This window comes from Astatotilapia calliptera, chromosome 12, assembly GCF_900246225.1.
Source record: "Astatotilapia calliptera chromosome 12, fAstCal1.2, whole genome shotgun sequence".
NCBI classification, from domain to species: domain Eukaryota; kingdom Metazoa; phylum Chordata; class Actinopteri; order Cichliformes; family Cichlidae; genus Astatotilapia; species Astatotilapia calliptera.
The window spans coordinates 31,112,506-31,132,697 of NC_039313.1; the positions used below are offsets into that span (position 1 = coordinate 31,112,506).

The window sequence follows — 20,192 nt, forward strand, 5'->3', positions numbered from 1 at the left end:
TAATGGGTGATCTTCACTAAGGCCCACAAGATTCAGCAAGTTTCTGTATTGGTGACTGACAACATAACTGTTTTCTGGTCATTTAGAGCACAAGAAAAACAATATTTCCTTAAACATAAAACTGCACAAAAAATAAATAAATAAATAAAAATGAATGAAAAATGAAAAAAAAAGGTCAAAAAGATCAAATAAATATCCATCCATACAAAGCATTTTTCGTGTCCATGAATTCAAGAGTCTATGTAAAAACTGAGCATGAATATTTAGCAAAAATACAAGTTGTTCAAATTATAAAACACCAAACTGAATTTAAATAATGTTGCTGAATTTTTGTGTGTGTGTTACATTTTTCTCCATAATGCAACATAAATTTAATATATTATGTTTAAGTGGCTTTGAACTTTGAATATTTCAGAAACTTGTGATCTACTGGGATTTTCCCACACAACCAACTCTGGGGTTTACAAAGACTGGTCCCGTAAAGAGAAAATGAGCAGCGGTTCACTAGGAGAAGATACCCTGTTACTCCCAGACTTCAAAGGAGCATAGCCATAATTCTTCCACCCAGAAGGAAGAGAATAGTAATTCAAATAACCACTTATTACAACCAAGATATGCAGAAGAGCATCTCTGAATGCAGGAAGGAGCAGAAGACCACACTGCCTGCCGTTCCTGTTTGCAAAGAAAACTACTTTGAGACTAAAATTTGTTGCCTGGTGTGTCTGTGCAACATTTGGTGCAAACAACATGAAACAGTGGTTCCACAGTGGATGTGTTATATCAATAAAGAAATGATGTGGGAATTATTTTATAGGGATATTTTCTGAGCTTCAGTACTGGCTGAGCAGCATTTTGACACCAGAGCATACCAACTACTGCTGCTGACCATGTTTATTCTTTTATGACCGCTATCTACACATCTTCTGATGGCTACTTTAAGGATAAAATACAGTGTCACAAAGCTGAAATCATGTCTGGTGGTTTCCTTCACCTGAACTGAATCAATCCAATAGTGCATCTTTGGGTTGTGGTGGAACCAGGGGCGTAATTTCCAGGGGGGTTAGAGGGTTATGACCCCCCAATAATCAGACCCAACCAATATAACCCCCCCAATAAAATTGTGAATGATCTTGCATAAATAGGCTCTTGATTTTCTTTACTCTTTTCAGGTATTACCAGCAAAATAGTTGCATGTTTAATCATCTTTATCCAGATGTATTTATTTATTTAGACAGAGATCTTGACCCGTCCTATGTTCAGTACAAAGTTACGTCGATGGGTGGAACAGCAGAGTTCAATCGTGGATGCTCAGATGAAAATATCTGCTGGAAATGTGTGATGCTGACATGTCAACACAGACCAAAATCTCTGACTCTAAGCCAGTTCTGAAGAGAAAAGAGGATCATAGCAAGGTGCAACTAACGAAGTGATCGGTGGGTGTAATTTACTGTGAGTGGAAGTACAAATATATGAGCATATATACTTCAAGACACACTATGTATGTATGCAGCTAAAATATTTACATCAGCATGTCCCTTTACATAACAGATTACTGATGCTAACCAACATGCATTGCAGGGTTATCGTGCAAGTCACAGCAGGCATATAAAGCACACACACATACAGACACACGTACACACAGGGGGTGGATCACCGGATCCACAAAGCGTGACTGTCAGCACAAACGTACATATGCATAGGTTGCACCCACGCGCGTACAATCTGTACGAGTTTAAGAGAACACAGACTGGCAAAACTCAAGTGCACACATTCACACTGGCACTGTGGAGTGACAGTGAAGTGTAAGCGTGGTGATTATAGTCTCAGAAGATGAGAGGAGTGAGGCGGAGAAAGGAGTGGAGGAGTGTTGAAGGGGGACAGGAGAGGAGGAGGAAAAAGGAAGGAGAGAAAAAATACAAGGACGTTTAATATGCACAAAGCCTGGTTGCTGTCTTTCTGTTGAAACAATAAGACACCGCTAATCACTGCCTGCTACTTTTCTTTTTCTTTTTAACTCTAGTCATTTATTCTTCACATTTGGTTTTTGTTTGAGGCTATGAACTCACTGAATATTTTTTTCCCATTTATTTGTTTGTCCATGTGTAACAAACTGCATTTTAATGGGACTGAATTTCATCTTTTCAAAACATGGATTCACATCTGACCTACTCAGAAACACACCGATTACAATGTTTGTGATTTACTGGGAGAGACCTATTGCAAATTAGCACTTTAAATAAGGCTATCATTCCTGCGCGATCGTGCAAGCTTTCACTGCAGTTGAACTGTATCCGACTGACTCTTAAAAACTACCAACTCTCAGCTTGTGTTTAGCACTCCCAGATGTTATCTGTCATACTAATGTCAAGTGTTGGAAAACTTGTCATGGGCACTCGCATCGCATTTCATTCTATCAGTGGCATCTGCTAATATTACTCTGCAAGTACAGAATTGGCTCACAGTAGCTGCTGTGGTGCATCATCTATCGTCTACCATCTGTGCCTTTGTTATCAATCCATCATCTACGTGGGACAGTTTTATTATTAATATTGTGATATCAAGTATTGAAAGATCTATTGAAATATAACACATATGTCATTACTGGGCTTTTTTTCTTGCCTTGTTTCTGCTTAAAACTCATTTGGCATTGTGAGGTGAGGTAATTAAAAAAAAAACTCATCATATGATTTACAGATGGAGGATAACTGAGGATGAGATACACGACCTCCCCTGAAATGAACATGGTCTTTTATCAGGTCTTTTATCAGAGCTTTATCAGACCGGCAGATAACACTACAGCAAAAAATTGTGTATGACAGATGACCTTCCCATGGCAGAACACTCATAACAGATGCTCTTCTTAACTGCCCTGCATAAAAGAGGACACAACTGATAACTGTCTATACAGTCTGCAGTGTGTGTGATAACCTTGTGGTGTGTGTGTGTGTGTATGTGTACCAAAGAAGAAGTCAGCTATCAGGTTCAACTGTACGACAGTATTTTTAGTACTGCATATGAGGGGTCAGCGTAGTTTAACAAGAACTATGGAGATTAATGTAATTTTATTTACGTATTGCATGTAGTGTATCAGAATAAAACTGATATGTAACTGACAGTTAAAAACCCGGTTTATAAAAGGTACCTTCTCTCATGTATAAATGGTGGGAGATTTGCCAGAGCTACTGCAACACTAAACATTTACTTAAATAGATTTACTGTAAGGCCGAGAGCTCCATTTGTTTTCATAATTGTGTTTACGTATTTAGCTAGGTAGAAACTATTCTAAGTAGGGACAGCTGATGTAGTGGCAGATCATATAAGAAGATTATCATGTGCATTTTTGTTATCTAGTTACAATTTTAATATATTCTCACTCTTAATTTCATCTTTTGCTCAACTGCTCATTAATGCAAATGAGCCAATCACATGGCCGAAACTCAGCGCACTCAGACAAGCTTGGTGAAGAAGACCAAACCGAGCATTAAAATGAGTAAGAAAGGTGATTTAAGTGACTTTGAACATGTCATTGTTCAAATGGTGCCAGACAGACTGGTCTCATTTCAGAATCTGATGATCTTCTGGGATTTTTCCCGCAATACCACCTGTAGGGTTTCTCTGAATGCACAACAAGTTATAACAGAAGCATAAAGCCTACAGCAGCAGAAATCCACATTAGACACCACTCCTGTCTGCTAAGAATAGGACACTGATGCTACAGTTCGATTGGATGGCCAAAACTAAACAATAAAATATTGGAAAAACGTTGCCTGGCCTTCAGACTAGTCCTGCTCTGTCATTTAGATAATAGGATCATAATCTGGCATAAATAAGATAAAAGAACAGAACAATGCTGCCTTTTATTAACAGGCTTTAGGCTGTTGGTGATGTAAATACATGTGGCGAGTTTTCAAAGAAAGTTAACCAAAAGGAACGGACGAAAGATTTGAGACAACTCGTTTCAGATAAAGAAACAACCAATTATAAGATAAATGAAGATTACTGTGAAATCTGAGTTGTGCATAGCTACTCCAGTAGAGTCAGAATAAAAACACGGAGCAGGACGTGAGCATAACGGCACTCATTTAAAACACCAAGAATTTTTATTCCACAGAGAAAAGAAAAAAAAAGGCCTTTTTGGCCCTCCACCTAATATAAAATGCACTGATTTCTGTTAAGTAAGGCGCTCCAACCCCCACCCTTTCACTCCCAAAGGCCCATTTCTAGTCAGAAAAACCCTAAACACGCATCTTGAAACGTGTCCAACATTACACTTGTTTCTGGACTTTAATTAATTATTGCAGTTTACAGTTATATGCTGAAAACGTAAAAGCTGGTCCAAAATGCATTCGCTCTGGGGTTTAAAAAAAAAAAAGTACTCTTTTGTAAAAACATGACACACAAACAAGATCAAATGAGAACTTCCTTGTGTGGTTCTCACTGTAATTACTTGACTGTCAGCAACTGTGGCTGTGCGGCTCTTTTAGTGCAGCCTGCTTAAAATATTCATTTAATGAGTCTTTCAAAGTGCCGGTCAGTTAGAAGCAGCAGGGTAAATAAGAAATGAGACCAGGGAGTGGGGTAAGGAAGAAAGGCAAGGACAAGAACACATGCACAGAGTAGGATAACCCAAGGACAACATTCAGTGAAATCAGTGGGAATCTTCATGCTGAAGGAGAAGAGAGCAGAGGAGAGGAATATATTTGGGTTAATCATCACCAGTGAGGACTTAAGTCTCTAGAGAGGGAGGAGATGTAAAAAGACAGCCACAAAGACAGCCAGATATAACCACTGTTCGGAACACTTGACTCGTAACAGCGTGAGCCCTACCAGCAGGGAAATGTGGAGTGGGGATTGAAAGGTTTCCTATATCCTATAGATCCTACAGAAGCACAGCATCAAAAAGCAGCCTCTGAGTTTAAGGTGAAGCATGACAGTGGTGGTGCAGAGGGGCTGCATGTATATAGAAATCTAAGTGGATTCCTGAGAGTAATATGATTAAGAAAGCATCATTTTTCCAGTGAAACACCTGAACTTGTAATCTCATTACATGACATTACATAATTACATAATGGGTGAAATACTTCCATATAAACAGAGTGTGAATTGACAGAAAAAGTACCAACACATCTTGAATTATTTACATTTGTAATTGCAGCCACAGTGATTTCATTTCACACTCGGGTTTAAGTCTCATCACTTTAGTTGACTATATCTGCCCTGGTTATGTGACATTGACACAAAGCTCACTGGCCAAAACCAGGTCAGATCACTTCTACTGCATTGCAGGTGAACATCAACCCCCCCCCCCACACACAGACACACAAGCTCTACTCTATCATGATATAATTACATGGCCATACAGGAACCTCTGGCATCCACTGTCCAGAGATCATTGCCAATAAACAAGTCCTATGATTGGCTGGAAGCCTTGCCCAGCAGACCTGCCCTATATTTCCTGTTGACATGTGTTGGATTGGCATTAACCGTTTGTCAGCTGGAAAAGGGAATGGCAGGGTGGGGTGGTGGGAAGATGTAATGAGAAGCCCGACTACTACTCTATTCATAAATTTGAATGTTCAGTGTGTGAACCAAGTGTTATGACTACAACAACCAACGAATTGTGACACTTTTTGGTTGTAACTAATAGTTTCTTGATAGAGTTCACTGTCCAGTTGACTGCCTGCATCTCAGACACTGCTTCTCTGCTGTGGCTGTCTGAATATCTGCCCATGTGTGTCTGAGAGAAAGAGAGGGAGAGTCAGATGAGTATCCCGTGCTAAAGGCATGTAGGCGTACAGGCGCATGGCCCTCAGCTGCCAAATGCCTGGGGTGCCTTTGCTCTGATGACCCCACCCTCCCCTCAGCTACCATCTCCATCTGCTGATCCTAAACAAACGCTCCTCTTAAGTTGGTGAAACCAGGGCTGTAAACTCACCGACCCTACCTGCTGCCTGAGAAATATTACAACATCATAAAAGGCCTAAACCAAATCCCACTTATAAAGTAGAGCAGCAAGCCATCAGGGCTGCCATAAAGCGTGAATGCAGCAGCAGCCCATGTCACAAAGGTCATGGAGCTATAAAAAGGACTTTGAGTAGAAGTAGTATGCAGCAGCTCTGTTGGCTCTAGCATAGCCCTGCTATTTCACAGAACATGGCTCATCCATTAGTAAGGAGCGCAGCACGGGCCTCGCACACCGCTCAGTCAGGTCAGATCAGTCACCCTATCAAATGTTGAAGCAGAGAGATTACACTGTGCCTCTGAAAAATGGTGGAAAGCAGCTGCACTGCCCGATAAAGCAGCTGGAGTGAAATTATGCAGAAGTCCAATGATAGCATAATCTATAGGAAGTGTATTTATACTCTGTGTGTCTGTGTATGTGTAACTTTAAGTCTCATTAAACCAATCTCTAGAATTAACTGCTAGCCTCTTGCAGTTAATAGAGGCCGGATAATCTAGGATGGGTTTAATCTCATTAAATGCTGCACAATGCAATAAAATGCAGGCAAAAAATGAGATACAATTACTGTCAAGAATAATGTGACACCACAATTAGAACAATGTTTGTTGCAGTCGACTTCTATTTTTCATAGAAACTTAAATTTTTATAAAAAGCTTGTCTGCAAAGTTTAATATTAGACTATATTTTCGTTACGGCTTAGTAAGAAAGATAAATACAGATGCTCAGATCATATACCCTCTACCACCCTCGTAATGTTTGAAATCAGAAACACATTTGTAATTTCACTGCACAAAATGTTATGAGTTATGAGTGACAGTAGCAATGCTCATTTGTGTCTGATGCCTGCTGGAGCTGGAAATAGTATGCTGAAATACAATGCATCACAACATCATCTCATTTATTTATTACACTGCACTGTTTCCAAGTGTCTGCCTAGTAAAGGAGATGAACACACATGAGTTTAACCTGACTATATAAACATTCAAGTCTAATATTTTCAAACATTATTATTGAATTTTATACCCAGGAGCCTGACCTTTAAGAAGCTCACATAATCGTGAACACACAAAGTATAATTTTTTTAAATTGTCTGCATACGCCACTGATACTTTAACAATGGTTTGGTAAGAAAATTAACATCTACAAACGGACAAGCCGAACTGAGGGTAACATTTGGGAGAGAAGGCAGATAAGGACATACATTTCAGGATCAAGCCCTCTGCTTCATGCCTGTTAAAATGCCTTTTCTACCACACTCAACATTTTAACACACAATCCGTTGGTGAGCGTATGTCAAGGCAGGGTAACAGTCAAGTGACAGTGTGGTGCCACCTGGCAGGGCCACGGCAGTGGTTCTCCAGTTACGAGGCTGCAAGGGCAGCAGGAGATTTACACTGGGCAAGTGGTGGTGTAAATTGCCACGGCGACCACAGTGGTGCTCGACTGGCTTTGGTGGCAAAGGCATTTAGCCTTGGCTTTGGCTTAAGTCATTACTGGCTGAGTAGCATGTGACACTAATTACGGTGGTTACAGAGTCTATGTTATTCAGAAGAAACAAAATCCCAATATATAGAAAAACCTTTTCACTTTACATTATTATACAAGCCAGTATTTGAAGACTGACTGATTTATTGATACGCCCATATTATCCTGCAACACATGCAGCAGAATATGAATTGCAGCTAAACAACTAAACAAGATGGTTTCAAGATAAGTAGTGTGTATAGGGTTGGTTATCAGTGATGCCTGCTCTGTTCTCTGCTGTGCTGAGTTTTACTTCTCTTCTGCCCGCCTTTGCTTTTCACATTTGCATGTATGCATGTAGAGGGCAGGAAGATCCCAGAATAGCGCATACAGCTAAATAGAAATTACTGCAGCTGAAAATAGCTTCGACTTTAATGGTCCTGACTGATTTACGTTGAACTCTTTGGACTTGATTTAAAGACAATTACTGCTACGATCTTTCCTGCAGTCGTATATAGGGCACACGAACAATACTCTACAATTTGTTCTCCAGGGGTTCCTCAACACAACTCAGAAACAGGGTAGTGTAAAAGGTGAACCAGTGTTGAGCAAACCTACTGTATGACTGTCACATCACCATACCAGTGCTGTTTCTACTGCTGCTAGGGCTTTTCCAGCTTCCTCCATTTCTTATAAACAGACATGATTTATAAGAAATTAAAAGTTTGTCCTATGAAGTGGCATCTGAGAAGGAAACCAAATTTTGCTGCTACATTTTGCTTATATAACTGTCTACACTACAGGTGGGGGTGGTGACCACTGGGACAGAGAAGCTATGAACAACTTAGTCATTTTTGAATGGTTACAAATTGTACTTTTAGCTCATGAATTAACAGTTAAATATCGAAACAGTGGTGTTGTTTGAGATCACACTTTGGCTCCCATGGAAGCTGTGATTCAATAGAACTGGATGCATATGTGATATAACACTGAAATAAGTTGTGCTCACCTCTTGCAGATAACTTTTTGGTGTTGATTATTTTAGCAGCATACTCCTGTCCTGTGCACAGCTTAACACATCTGCGCACCACTGAAAATGCTCCCCTGGAAAACACAGAAAAAAAACCCATTGACTAACATTTCATGCATGGTTATCATAGGACAACTCTATCAGAAAAAAAATAACTAACAGCTGAAACAACACTTCATTTCTTTATCATAAATTAACAAGTTGAGACCATTGTTCTCTTGCAAATTCTTGAGTGGTTATGGACCTTGGATAATAATGAGCATGGTGAAGGTTTTGCTGAGTGAACAAATTTGCACACAACTTTGCAGAATGAGCATTTTTCAGACTCAGAACATAACAGAACTGATAACACTTTTCATGTTCACCGTGGACACATTAAACACTTTGCTGCTTAGTTAATAAGATCCCATGAGATCTCCAGTCAGGATACAAGTAATGCGAACACATGTGGGATGTCGAAAGGTAAATTGGTAAAATGTAAGAGCTAAACTGGTCTCTCAAACACATTAGATGTAGAGTCACATAGCCCATATTATCAGCCAACACTAGCCCATCACGGATATATCAATATCAATATTATGTTGTTTGATATGCATGAATATGATTTTCTTTTTGTCAGGACATAAAGCTTAAAATTTGTTTCACTTACAACCGTGTTTCCAACTGTCTTGTACCTGGAACCCATAGAGACCTGCTGGTGTAGTTTGTGTTCTTATTCCTGCGTTATATGTTTTATTTCTTTGTTTTGTAATGTACCAAATGTTTTCAGTGGGTGACAGGTCTGGACTATGGGCAGGTCTCCTATTGTGACATTTAAGCATGATGTCTTTGCACCTTATGTTTTGTACCTTCAAATACTGTCGGTCTTACTTTAATCCAAAATAAATAAATAAATAAATAGCAAAAAGTAAATAAGCAGAATATTCCCCTCAAAACTAATGATAATACATTTTAAAAATGAGAGAGAGCGAAAAAGAGAACGACCATCTGTAGGACAGCACATGTCGCCCCAATACCTGAATGTTTTTCACTGCGCCGTCACAGATGTTTAGAATTTGTTTTTTTCCTTTTAGATCCACCAGTATAAATTAACACACAATATATTTGACATACCAGATTCAAAAGTTCAGTATTGTTTAGGCACGTTTAGTCAAACACAAAATCAAATCATAATACTGTATTGTGTTATTGAAGGGTCTTTACCTTATAATATAAAGTGCCTTTAGACAACTGTTGTTGTGATTTGGAGTTATATAAATCAAATTAAACTGAATGAAAGCTGAATTACTGCCAACTCATCTAAACCTTCGTTTTAGTGTCCAAAGCCAAATTTTGCTATTACATCTATGCATTTCTGCAAAATATAACCATTAATTTCAATAAACGCTCAACCAAAAACAAATGTTTGAACAGACAAAACTGACTAACTTTTGTCAATATCAAATAAACTGAGAACTAAAAGGAAATTCTCAATCTCTCCTTGTTGTATAGCTTAGCTTTTCAAACAGTTTTAACAGTTACTTTAGTCTGACAAAAGCCGAATGACGAATTAGCGCTTCCAGTCAGAGACCGAGGCTACGTCCACACGTACACGGGTATTTTTGAAAACGGAGATTTTCCGTTTTCGTTTTAAAAAATAATCCCGTTCACACGTAAAGACAGAAATGAAGGAAAACGCTGCTATGAACATGCCAAAGCAGCAGGTGGCGCTAGATTCCTAACCGTGCAGAAATGTTGGCCAATCAGAAGTCTAGAAGCCTCGGTGGGAAAAAGTAAACAAAGCTGGGGCATAGAAGCAGAACCGAGTCGTATGTGTGGAGGGACAGTAACTGTGTGTATATGTAAGCATTTAAACACTGCAGAGAGTAGAATTAACAGTATTGTAGAAATTCATTTCACCGAAACAATAACGTGGCGCACAGTGTGACGCATGCACCAGTTTATTGTATTTCCAGACTTGCTTTCGGCACAATTTACAGTGCACGCTACTCTGTTTTTTGTCAGACTTGAAATAGCCGAAATACCTTCACACTACGGAACTTCTATGGCTCTTCCGTTCGACAATCTCTCCGGCATTGGAACCATCATCTGTTTTCTCTAGTCGGCACACTCATTTCCTCCATTATGCGCTGGCTCCATTACCCGCTGGCTGCTTCCCAAACAAACACACGTGCGGCTTGGCACTTGTGCTGTACGTAACAAATCACGCGACGTGAAGCTGCGGCTGTGATTGGTTCGGCTCTGCGCTACTTAATTTGGATCGGCCGACCTTTTTGTTTTTTGTTTTTTTTGTTGTTTTTTTTTAAAGAGGACAAGAGCGGCGAGGTCTATCGCGATAGCTTAATTTCTCTATCGAGTAAAAGTTATATCGCGATACATATCGTTATCGTTCTATCGCCCAGCTCTAAATATACTTATACAAACCAAGGCTGGACAAGACTACACAGTCCTGTCCAGCCTTGGTTTTGATTTAGTTGGGTGTGAAACAGTCTGATGTTGAATGGTGCCACTAGTCAGCCTTCACACTGGGATAGTTACAGACAGCCAACAAAGTCAGTGCCAAAGGTGAAGGCCAGCTGACCTGACACTGGGGTAAACTTCTATATAAAAGGCACAAACTCTAGAATACAAAGGGCATTTCATCACTTTTTCAACAACAAGCTGAAGTGCATTTAATGCCCCAACGTCAAGGTCATTACTGTCAATCAGAATTCTGATAAAGAATCAACTCGCCTGAAGCAAAAAACTCACTAGTCACACACACAAACAAACACATATGCTACTGACACCAAACTCCACAGCTGTGCTTGGAAAGTTCATACTCCATGAGCTAAGTATCTAACGTCTGGACTAAATATGCTTTAACACACATAGACGGTTAAATGGGGTAACAGGTCATGAATCACGACTGTGGTCTGACATCCAGAAAGTTGACATGGAGAGATTTAAACATGCCTAAACTATTTTTGAGGGAAAAACACTGGTGCCTGCAGAAGTGAAGGGTTTTGTAACTGGATAAGTTTGAGCTTCTGGTATGCTGTTACAGTCTCCCTCTGATGTGGAAGAATTAAATACTGTATGATGTGTAAATCTATACTCTTAGGTTTCAAGCCTAACTGAGACAAACAACAAAAAATTTGTTTAAAAAGTCTTCAAAAGTCTTTCAAAAGCCTTTGTGCTGTTACAGACTTCTTTTTAGCAGCTGTGCAGCAGAAGGACAAACACAAGCTACACTCAAGCCTCTGCGATTGTTCACGTTATTGTTCTTCAAGCTGTTTAGCTTGTTATCTGTGTTCTAATTGAGATCAATTTGACCAATTTAAGCAATGATGTGCATTACTTCTGTGCAAGAACAAACACAGAAGCATTATCTAACCAGGAGCCAGTGTTCAGCACACCTCAATCGGTGCTGTGGTGTTTCTATTAAAACAAGCCTGGCAATATTTGTAACAAACGGGCTAAGCACACTAAAGCAAAAGGACCGAGCTTAAATGTCACAAGTCCTGCTAAGAAAGTGACACCAGCAGAGAGTGAGCACACAATCATTAGCTCTCCTCAGATGTTGGATTAGTATTACAAAGTTCCAGAGAGTGTTACCGTAAGGATGCCAAGCCACTCACACCTGCACTCCTTCCTCCAAGCTTTAGGTGCCTGGGTGAATAATAAGATGGGCCTACAGAAAAAGCTTTTTGCATACCAGGGGGTGCAGCTTAGTCCCTCATGCACCCAGAGCTTCAAAGCCGGTAGTTTCTGGTAGAAGTTGAGATTTATCTCAACACAGCGAAACCAATGCATTTGATAAGTTACAGTCTTTGTAATGTCTTTTTTCTTTTCCAAATCAACAGCCGGCACCATAGAATGAAATCTCATAGGGTTCAGGAGGCATTGGAGCTACGCTGGCATAATGATCCCTGCGAACAGTATTTATTACTTATGGGATGAAAAGAGAATGGGAAGGATGCAGTGTTGTAAATTAGTCTGAGCCCCGTGTCTTCTACAAGCAGTCAGTCACATAGACGATGACTCTGTCTATTTATGCTCGCTCAATAACAATAACCCACCAAGGAAACAGGACTTGAGTATATACACTCCCCTCCTGTAAGTGAAGACTCTGAAGAATTCATAGATTGCACTTCACTATGGATGGCAGCCGTGGCTAGATTAGCTTCACAGCAGTTGCAGTGCATGAAATTGAAATGGCGACCTAGATTCATGACTTAAAAATATTCATATAAACTAATCACTAATTTACCTCTCTGCTACAAGTCCCTGCATTAAGTGTGCTTTGTAAAACCCATCATCACCACGATATGGTAAAATACCAGATATGCTTTTTATCTAACTTTCTGTTTCTCATTATCAATCACAGATAAAACTGGCTCAAAAAGATGGCAGTTAAGTTAGCAAGGACTGAATGTAAATATTCAAAATCAAAGGCTTCTAGTGACGCATCTTTTCAGTTCCTTTTATTAATCCTTCAATGAATCTTGACTTTTTCTTGACATATTTGCATATTAGGTGCGTATTTTACCAGCCTTTGAAGAGAGACATCAAATGAGCTGTCACAAACACCTGTTAACACTCCAAATGTACAAAATAGTACTATGCCGTCATGTTTAAAAAGTCTCTCCGCACCTATGAATAATCATGCTATCTTTCCACAGGCCTGTAAATAATATAAATCTAGGACAACACGTAATAGATTAAAAGAATACTTTAACATGGCTCGTTTTCCATTGTTTTTAAATAGATTAAAGATTCAAGCCAACAAAGTCCAAGAAAAACACGATTTCCATGTTTATACATCATCATGCAACAGCTAATAAAACTTAAAGAAAAATATCTTTCATTATATAATCTTTGGAACACGGAGGTGGATTACATTAGAGCAGGGACGTCAAACTCATTTTACATCGAGGGCCACATACAGCCCACTTTGATCGTAAGTGGGCCAGACCAGTGAAACTCCCCTTTCTGTCTGTGTAAAGAAGATTAACTAAACATTTATTCACTGAGAGATCTTAACATAAGAAAACGAAGTGCAATTTCAACAGCACATCTCAATTTTTCAACATCATAAAGAAATGCTGCTGTAGTAAATTAAATAAATCTGTCAGCACCACTTAAATGAAAGAAATGCAGTTTTGTTTTTACCTGTGGATCTATTGTAAAAAAAAAATAATAATAATAATAATTAAAGTCTTTGTCCGACCAATTCTGGTCCCCAGGCCTTATGTTTGACAGCCCTGCACTAGGGTCTTTTCCAGTGTTCCTCAATGACAGCATAGTTCAGTCTCTATTCTGTCAGAGCCACAAAGCTAACACAACATTAACTGCACTTCACTCCAGATAACTTGGCTGTTTCTGTGTTCTCATTGAAGTTGTCATCACTGTGGTGGCTGAATAAACAGCATTAGGCAAATCAAGCTAGCAGTACATAACGAGTGATATGAATGATAATCAAATAATGCCAGTACAAGATGCATGACGGGCTGCAGCAACAAAGTAAACAATAGACACAGAAGGATGATTTGAAATTGTCCCCTTTACTCCTTTGCCCCGTGCCAAGTGTAGATCACCTACTGTAATGAAATCACCAAAAGTTTTGTTTGCCTCTATATTAATTTTTTTTATCTCTCATAATCATCGTGATTAAATTGTGATTATTTAAAATGAGTACTGATTAACCAAATTGAATCCCTTCAGCCTTCAGAACTGCCTTAATTCTTGGTGGCATAGATTAGACAAGGTGGTGGAAACAGTCCTCAGATATTTTGGTCACGGTGGCATCACAGGTGGACATCAATGATGCAAATCCCCCGCTCCACCACATCCCAATGGAGCTATCTTGGATTCTGATCTGGTGGCTGTGGAGGCCATTTGACCACACTCAGCTCATCGTCACATTCAAGAAAGCAGTTTGAAATTATCTGAGCTGCACTGACATGGTGCACCATCCTGCTGGAAGCAGCTGTCAGAAGATGGGTACACTGTGGTCCCAGAGTGGTGGAAGTGGTCAGCAACAATACTCAGATAGCCTGTGGCATTTAAAGGATGCTCAGATGGTACTAAGGTGCCCAGAGTATGCCAAGAAAATATGCCCCTGCTCCATTACACAATTACTGAACTGTTAATATGAGTCGGGATGGATCCATGCTTCCATGTTGTTTACACCAAATTCTAAACCTAACGTCTGAATGTTACAAGAGAAACTGAGACTCATCAGACCAGCCAGAAGTTTTCCAGTCAGTTGTGAACTGTAGCCTCAGTTTCCTCTTCTTAGCTGGTTAGACTGGAACTCTGTGTCTGCCCATCTACTTCGAGTCCAACATGTTGTGCGTTCCAAGGTTCAGAGGTTGTAACAAGCGGTCATTTGAGTTGCTGTAGCCTTTCTGTCAACTCAAAAGCACTTGTTCATTCTCTTCTGCCCTCAGGCATCAACAAAGCATTTTCATCTAGAGGAATCCCGTTCACTAGATATTTTCTCTTATTTGGACCATCTTCTGTAAACCCTAGAGGTGACTATGCCCAGTTTCAACTTCAAGCGTAATTCAAGTAGCTGCCATGTGATTGGCTGATTAAACATTTGGGCAGGTGAACAAGTGTACCTAACAAAGTGGCTGGTGTGTAGAATTCCAATTAAATACGAAAATATAACAAAATTGATACATAACAACTAAACTAAACATGCTTCTGGGAAGAAGCAACAGCCACTGCTGGACAGGAAAGTGTGTGTTGGGTCATTAAATGACTAGAAAATGAGAGCATCGATGCAAAACAATGAATTTGTATTTTTTTTTTAAATCACGAATAATTTGTTTTTTTATAATTACGGGACACCACAACCATAACTTAAAATAACATTTAATGAACTGCCCAGCCCTTTTAAGGGCTACACACTACACACCGTGTGTCATGTTCAAAGATTAGGTTCAGACATATTACATACCTATTCCCTTCCCTCCATCTGTTATTATACACAGAAGTATTTAGTTACACAAATAATGAAACAATATGAGTTCAGTTTCCGTATTTAGTACTTTTAATTCCCTATGGTATCAAAACTTTCCACAACAACAATAGTACCTAGAATATATTTTGCATATGCACTGCCATATGATTGTTTTTTCCTACAGTATGATAACGTATGATTCCTATGGTTTTGACAGATCGGCTTTTATCGGATGGATTTTTTTTTTTTTTTTTGCTTGCTGCTGCACTGCAGAATATCTTAGCTGGTGTAATCTGCCACCATAGTGCTGCAAAAAAAATGTCTTCTAGGGAAAAAAGGCTGTTTGTTCATATAAAGGTTAGTAAAGCACACACACTTCAAACCAATGCAATAAAACAGGACAAAATGGTCAATCGAGATGCAGTCTTAAAGGGTTTTCTGATCGGATATTTATTGCATAGCTTTGCAGAAGACAGGAATTTGATATTTGGTCATACCCGCAACTGTCATATGTGAAACCCTTAGTTTTTCTCTGTAAACTTCGACTCTCCGTCTTCAAAAAAGAAAAAAAAGCGTGCAACTGCACTTTCCATAAACCGCAGATGTCTTCTTTTCATCTGTGGTTCAAATGGTTACACCACAGGACTCTGCTGACACCCCACGTTTCTCCGTGTTTCACCGTGAAACGAGCGAACTCGTCAAAAACGTTGCAACGTTTTTGCAAATATTGTTGCCTCTGACGTCCGTTTCTCGTGATGATCAGGAAACAAACAAAACACTTGGTGAGCTTAAACAGAGAGGGGGGGGGGGGTGTACTTTGAGAGCTGTCATCCCCGAAAAGGCGCACACACACGCTCACCATCAGAGCGCGCACACGCTCAACACTGCTGGCCTGCAGACTCGCTCAGCTCTGCACTGCCTGGAAACCTGCCCTCCTCCTACATTTCAACTACACTACACTTTCTAGCAGACAGCTGTACCGCAAACATGCACAACTAAAATAATAAATACGTCAATTTTGACAGAGAAACAGCGACAGATACTCACTTCCCCAGCTCCTCGTACAGCTGATATTCATCTGTGAATCGCGTACAGGTTGTCGTGGCCATGTCTCTCCCCTGTCTCTCGCTTCTTCTTGTTAATGAACTCCGAAGATTCGCGGTTAGTTCGGGCTGAATGTGCGTAAAAAAAGTGCAGGTCCGCCCAACAGCGAGACGGCCGGTGGAGCGGAGAAGTGCCTTTTAGGAGGCGCCGAGTGACGGAGGGTTTGATATAAAGAGCCGAGGAAGCCTGGGTGGGTGTTCACTCTATCTCTCTTTCTCTCTCCCTCCCTCTCTCTGCACTATCTGACAGCTACCGCGCTCTGCGCTCCTATAAACAAGCCAGTTGAGCTACGACATGCCACTTCCTTTTGCGATTTTCACAATAAAAGCTTTGACATTGTCTACGTTCAAAAAAGAAAAAGTTGCAACCTTTGGTTTTCTATTAAACGGCCATTTATTTAGCCTAAGCACTGCCTTAGCATTTTTTCCCTGACCAGCCAACTAAGTGCATAAAGTTGGTTTTATATACATTTTTTAAACAAGATGCCAGTTCATGCAATGGTAAGAACAAACTGACTGGAGTATTTGCATGAGTTAAATGATATTATACTTAGCTATATTTCCATTAAAAATTATTTGAGAAAGAATGTTTCCAGGATTCAATTCAGTTCAATTCAGTTTTATTTATACAGCGCCAAATCACAACAACAATAGCCGCAAGGAGCTTTATATTGTAAGGTAGACCCTACAATAATACATACAGAGAAAAACCCAACAATCATATGACCCCCTGTGAGCAAGCACTTTGGCTACAGTGTCACAATGTTTTGTTTTGGGGTTTTTTTTGTCTCTGCTGCTGTTTGGAAGCAGTCTGGCAGAGATTTTAAATGTCCCATATTTGGGCACCAGTTTAGCTCACTGGTTGAGCAGGTACTCATATGTCCTATAGTTAAAACAAGGTTGAAGTTTGACCCCAGTTCTTTGCTGTGTCTCTTACTCTGTTCCCTGTCTAGTCTTCACTGCTAACCTGTCTATAAAGGGAAAAAATGCTCTACTGCTACTTCCTGTGTCCCTTCACCCTCAGAGGAGAACATTACATTTGGGTTTTCTGCACCTTATACACCTCATCATTCTGCTCTGCATAGACCTGTTGCATCCCATGCATCCAAAACAGGACCATAGGGCTCAGGTGGTTATGTCACCAGTACCACAGAAACAATTAAATTGTTTATGTTAATGCTGTTCATAATATTATTTATGAAGACCCTAAAATACTACAGTTCTTCCTGGTGTGCAGGAAGAACTCCCTTTTAACAGGAAGACTCCTTCGGACGGACCGAAGAGTCAGGAAGGGGTATCGTTTTGTGGTTGTGTCTGTTTGAGTAGGTATTTTTCCAACATACTCCCATGCAGTTCTCTGAAAACACAACAGTGTGTAGTGGTGAACAGGGAGAGGAATCAGGTTTTCCCCCATTCCAGAGTCCTCCGTGATTGGAAGAAACATGAAAAAACATCAAAGATAGACAAAAAAAATACAGTAATCCATTGTTTTAACAATCAGTTTCTGTGGCTGATGGACCAACAACAGAACAAGAGAGACAGCAAGACCAGTTGTACCATATACTTTGGACACAGCCTCCATCTGGCAACAAATGCTCTCTGCAGGCGATCAAACTATCCTTAGCTGTCTGTCAATATAATGCCAACAGAGAACCGTGTTCAGCACCCATATATGTAACCAGCTGAGGGCGAGGGGGGAAAGAATATAAAGTAGAATAGCAAAGAGACAGGAAAGAAAAATTAAAGGATGTTTTACACTAACCTGGTTCACCTCTAATAAGGTTATATAGAAAAAAAAAAGGTCTAATCTTAAAAATAGAGACGGTCTGTCTTTTTCCCGAGCCCAAACTGGGAGCTGGATCCAGAGGAGAGGTGAAGGCTCTGTCTTCTGTTCTATTTTTGGAAACTCTAGGAGCCACATGTAAGTCTGCAGTGCAAGAGCAAAGAGCACTGTTAGCATAAATTGGCACGATGTGGAAAAAAAGGATTTAAAAGGGAGAAAATGAAGAGAAGCTAATATTGGGAGAACCATGACTTCTCTTTCCAGTGTTTGTTAGCACTCTTTCAGCAGCATTTTCAATCAGCTAAAAGCTTTTTAGAAGTTAACATATTTTTTGATTCCTACACATTTTCCAAGCTGATGATTCCTATTGGTATATTACCACAAGTGGAAGATTCCAGTCAGTGGAAAAGCACAAATGGAAAATATCACTAGCAAACAGCCATTGTTTCCATGAAATGGATTGTATGCTGAAATTATTTTTTTTCATGTTATTTTACAGTCTTATGAGAATAAAAGCATTTTAGCTATTTGAAAAAGAAGAGTGCCCAGAGTTATTTGATTTTTAAACATTGCTACTGACTATTGACTGGTTCACCTAAAATATTAAAGCTCACCCGAAAAGTGGGATAAGCCTGGCTAAGGGCTAGGCTATATAACCACATGGACCCTTTTCCAGCAGGAAGAACTGATCAGAAATTCATTACTTACAAAAAATAATTTTGAGGCTTTTTGAAAAAATGTGCATTATAGTGAGAAAATAAGAGAAAATGCAAATTTGCCTTTAGAAAATAATACCATTATATAATATGATAAAAGTTGTAATACCATAACGTTATCGTCACTGTTTCCTTTTTTTTTTTTTACTGAAAATCAGAAAAGAGTACTGACTATATATTTTGATACTAAGTCCTGACAGCAAAGATTATCTTGGGGTTGTAATGCTCCTGGTGGTTAAAATCAGCAATACAGCTATATTCTCTCTGCATGCATTTAAGTGTGTATTTGGAGCAATTTGAATATGTGATGTTCAATCTTTGAAATACTTGAACATGATGCACAGCCTACATTTCCTCATTCTTTATCTAAAAAAAAATAAGTTAGAAATTTTGTATTTGGTATTATTTTGTATTGTCATTCATTAATATTTGGAGGCGCTCAGTATAGTCTCTGTATCGACGTGTGTGCATAAACCACTCCTCTCACCATCGCTTTGGTCATGCCACCACATCAGGACTATTTTTTAGCTGCATGCAAAGTGACAGAAAACAGAGCTGGGTAGCATATAATTTATCCTTAAATCTAATAATTTTATTCATGCACCTTTGTGAAGATTAGTAATTAAATGTCATAGTTCACCTATCTTATCCAAATGAGTGCATCCGTCTTTATTTTCGTCTAAGAAACGATGTTGGATTCTATTATGAAAACAGCAATAATGAATTTCCGGTCTCGTGCTGATCAGCTCGGCTAAATTGACGCAGTCAACTTGAGTTGGTTCGCGGCTTCCTGAGCGGCAGCGGAGCTTCGACTCTTTGTCGCTCTCTGGTGGACAAACAGTCCAACGGCAAGCGCGACAACGTAATCGAACACACCTCCCGCCAGCTTGGTGCGTATTTCCAAATAGGGGCAAATATGAGAGAGCTTGTTTCTGCTGTCAAAACGTGCCGCTATGTGTGCAGTAAATAAAAGTTTTCTCTTCAAGTTTGAGGAAGAGTTACATCAGCATCTTCGTGACTTCCTCAAAACAACAAATATGTGTCAAGTAATGGACACAGCTGTGCAGGAAATATAATAAGAACTCATTAAGTATGAAAAAGTGCAAAACTGTATTTAGTACTGGCTACTTTAATGTTAAGCGTATGTAAAAGTACTTTTACTAAAGTGTTCTACCTCAGTAT

At 39.5% G+C, this 20,192-nt stretch overlaps 1 protein-coding gene across 37 annotated transcripts in view; it reads right to left on the reverse strand.

Annotated features, from left to right (window-relative positions):
• camk2b1 (calcium/calmodulin-dependent protein kinase (CaM kinase) II beta 1) overlaps positions 1–16,761 on the reverse strand; it is a 73,928-nt gene extending 57,167 nt beyond the window's left edge. For all 37 annotated transcript variants that reach the window (XM_026186711.1, XM_026186708.1, XM_026186692.1 and 34 more), the window contains exons 1-2: positions 16,456–16,761; positions 8,436–8,530 (exon numbers count right to left, since the gene is read on the reverse strand). In XM_026186711.1, coding sequence (XP_026042496.1) covers positions 8,436–8,530; positions 16,456–16,517 — 157 coding nt within the window. In that variant the 5' untranslated portion in view covers positions 16,518–16,761. The remainder of the gene's footprint in view (positions 1–8,435; positions 8,531–16,455) is intronic.
• Positions 16,762–20,192: the final 3,431 nt, after the last annotated feature.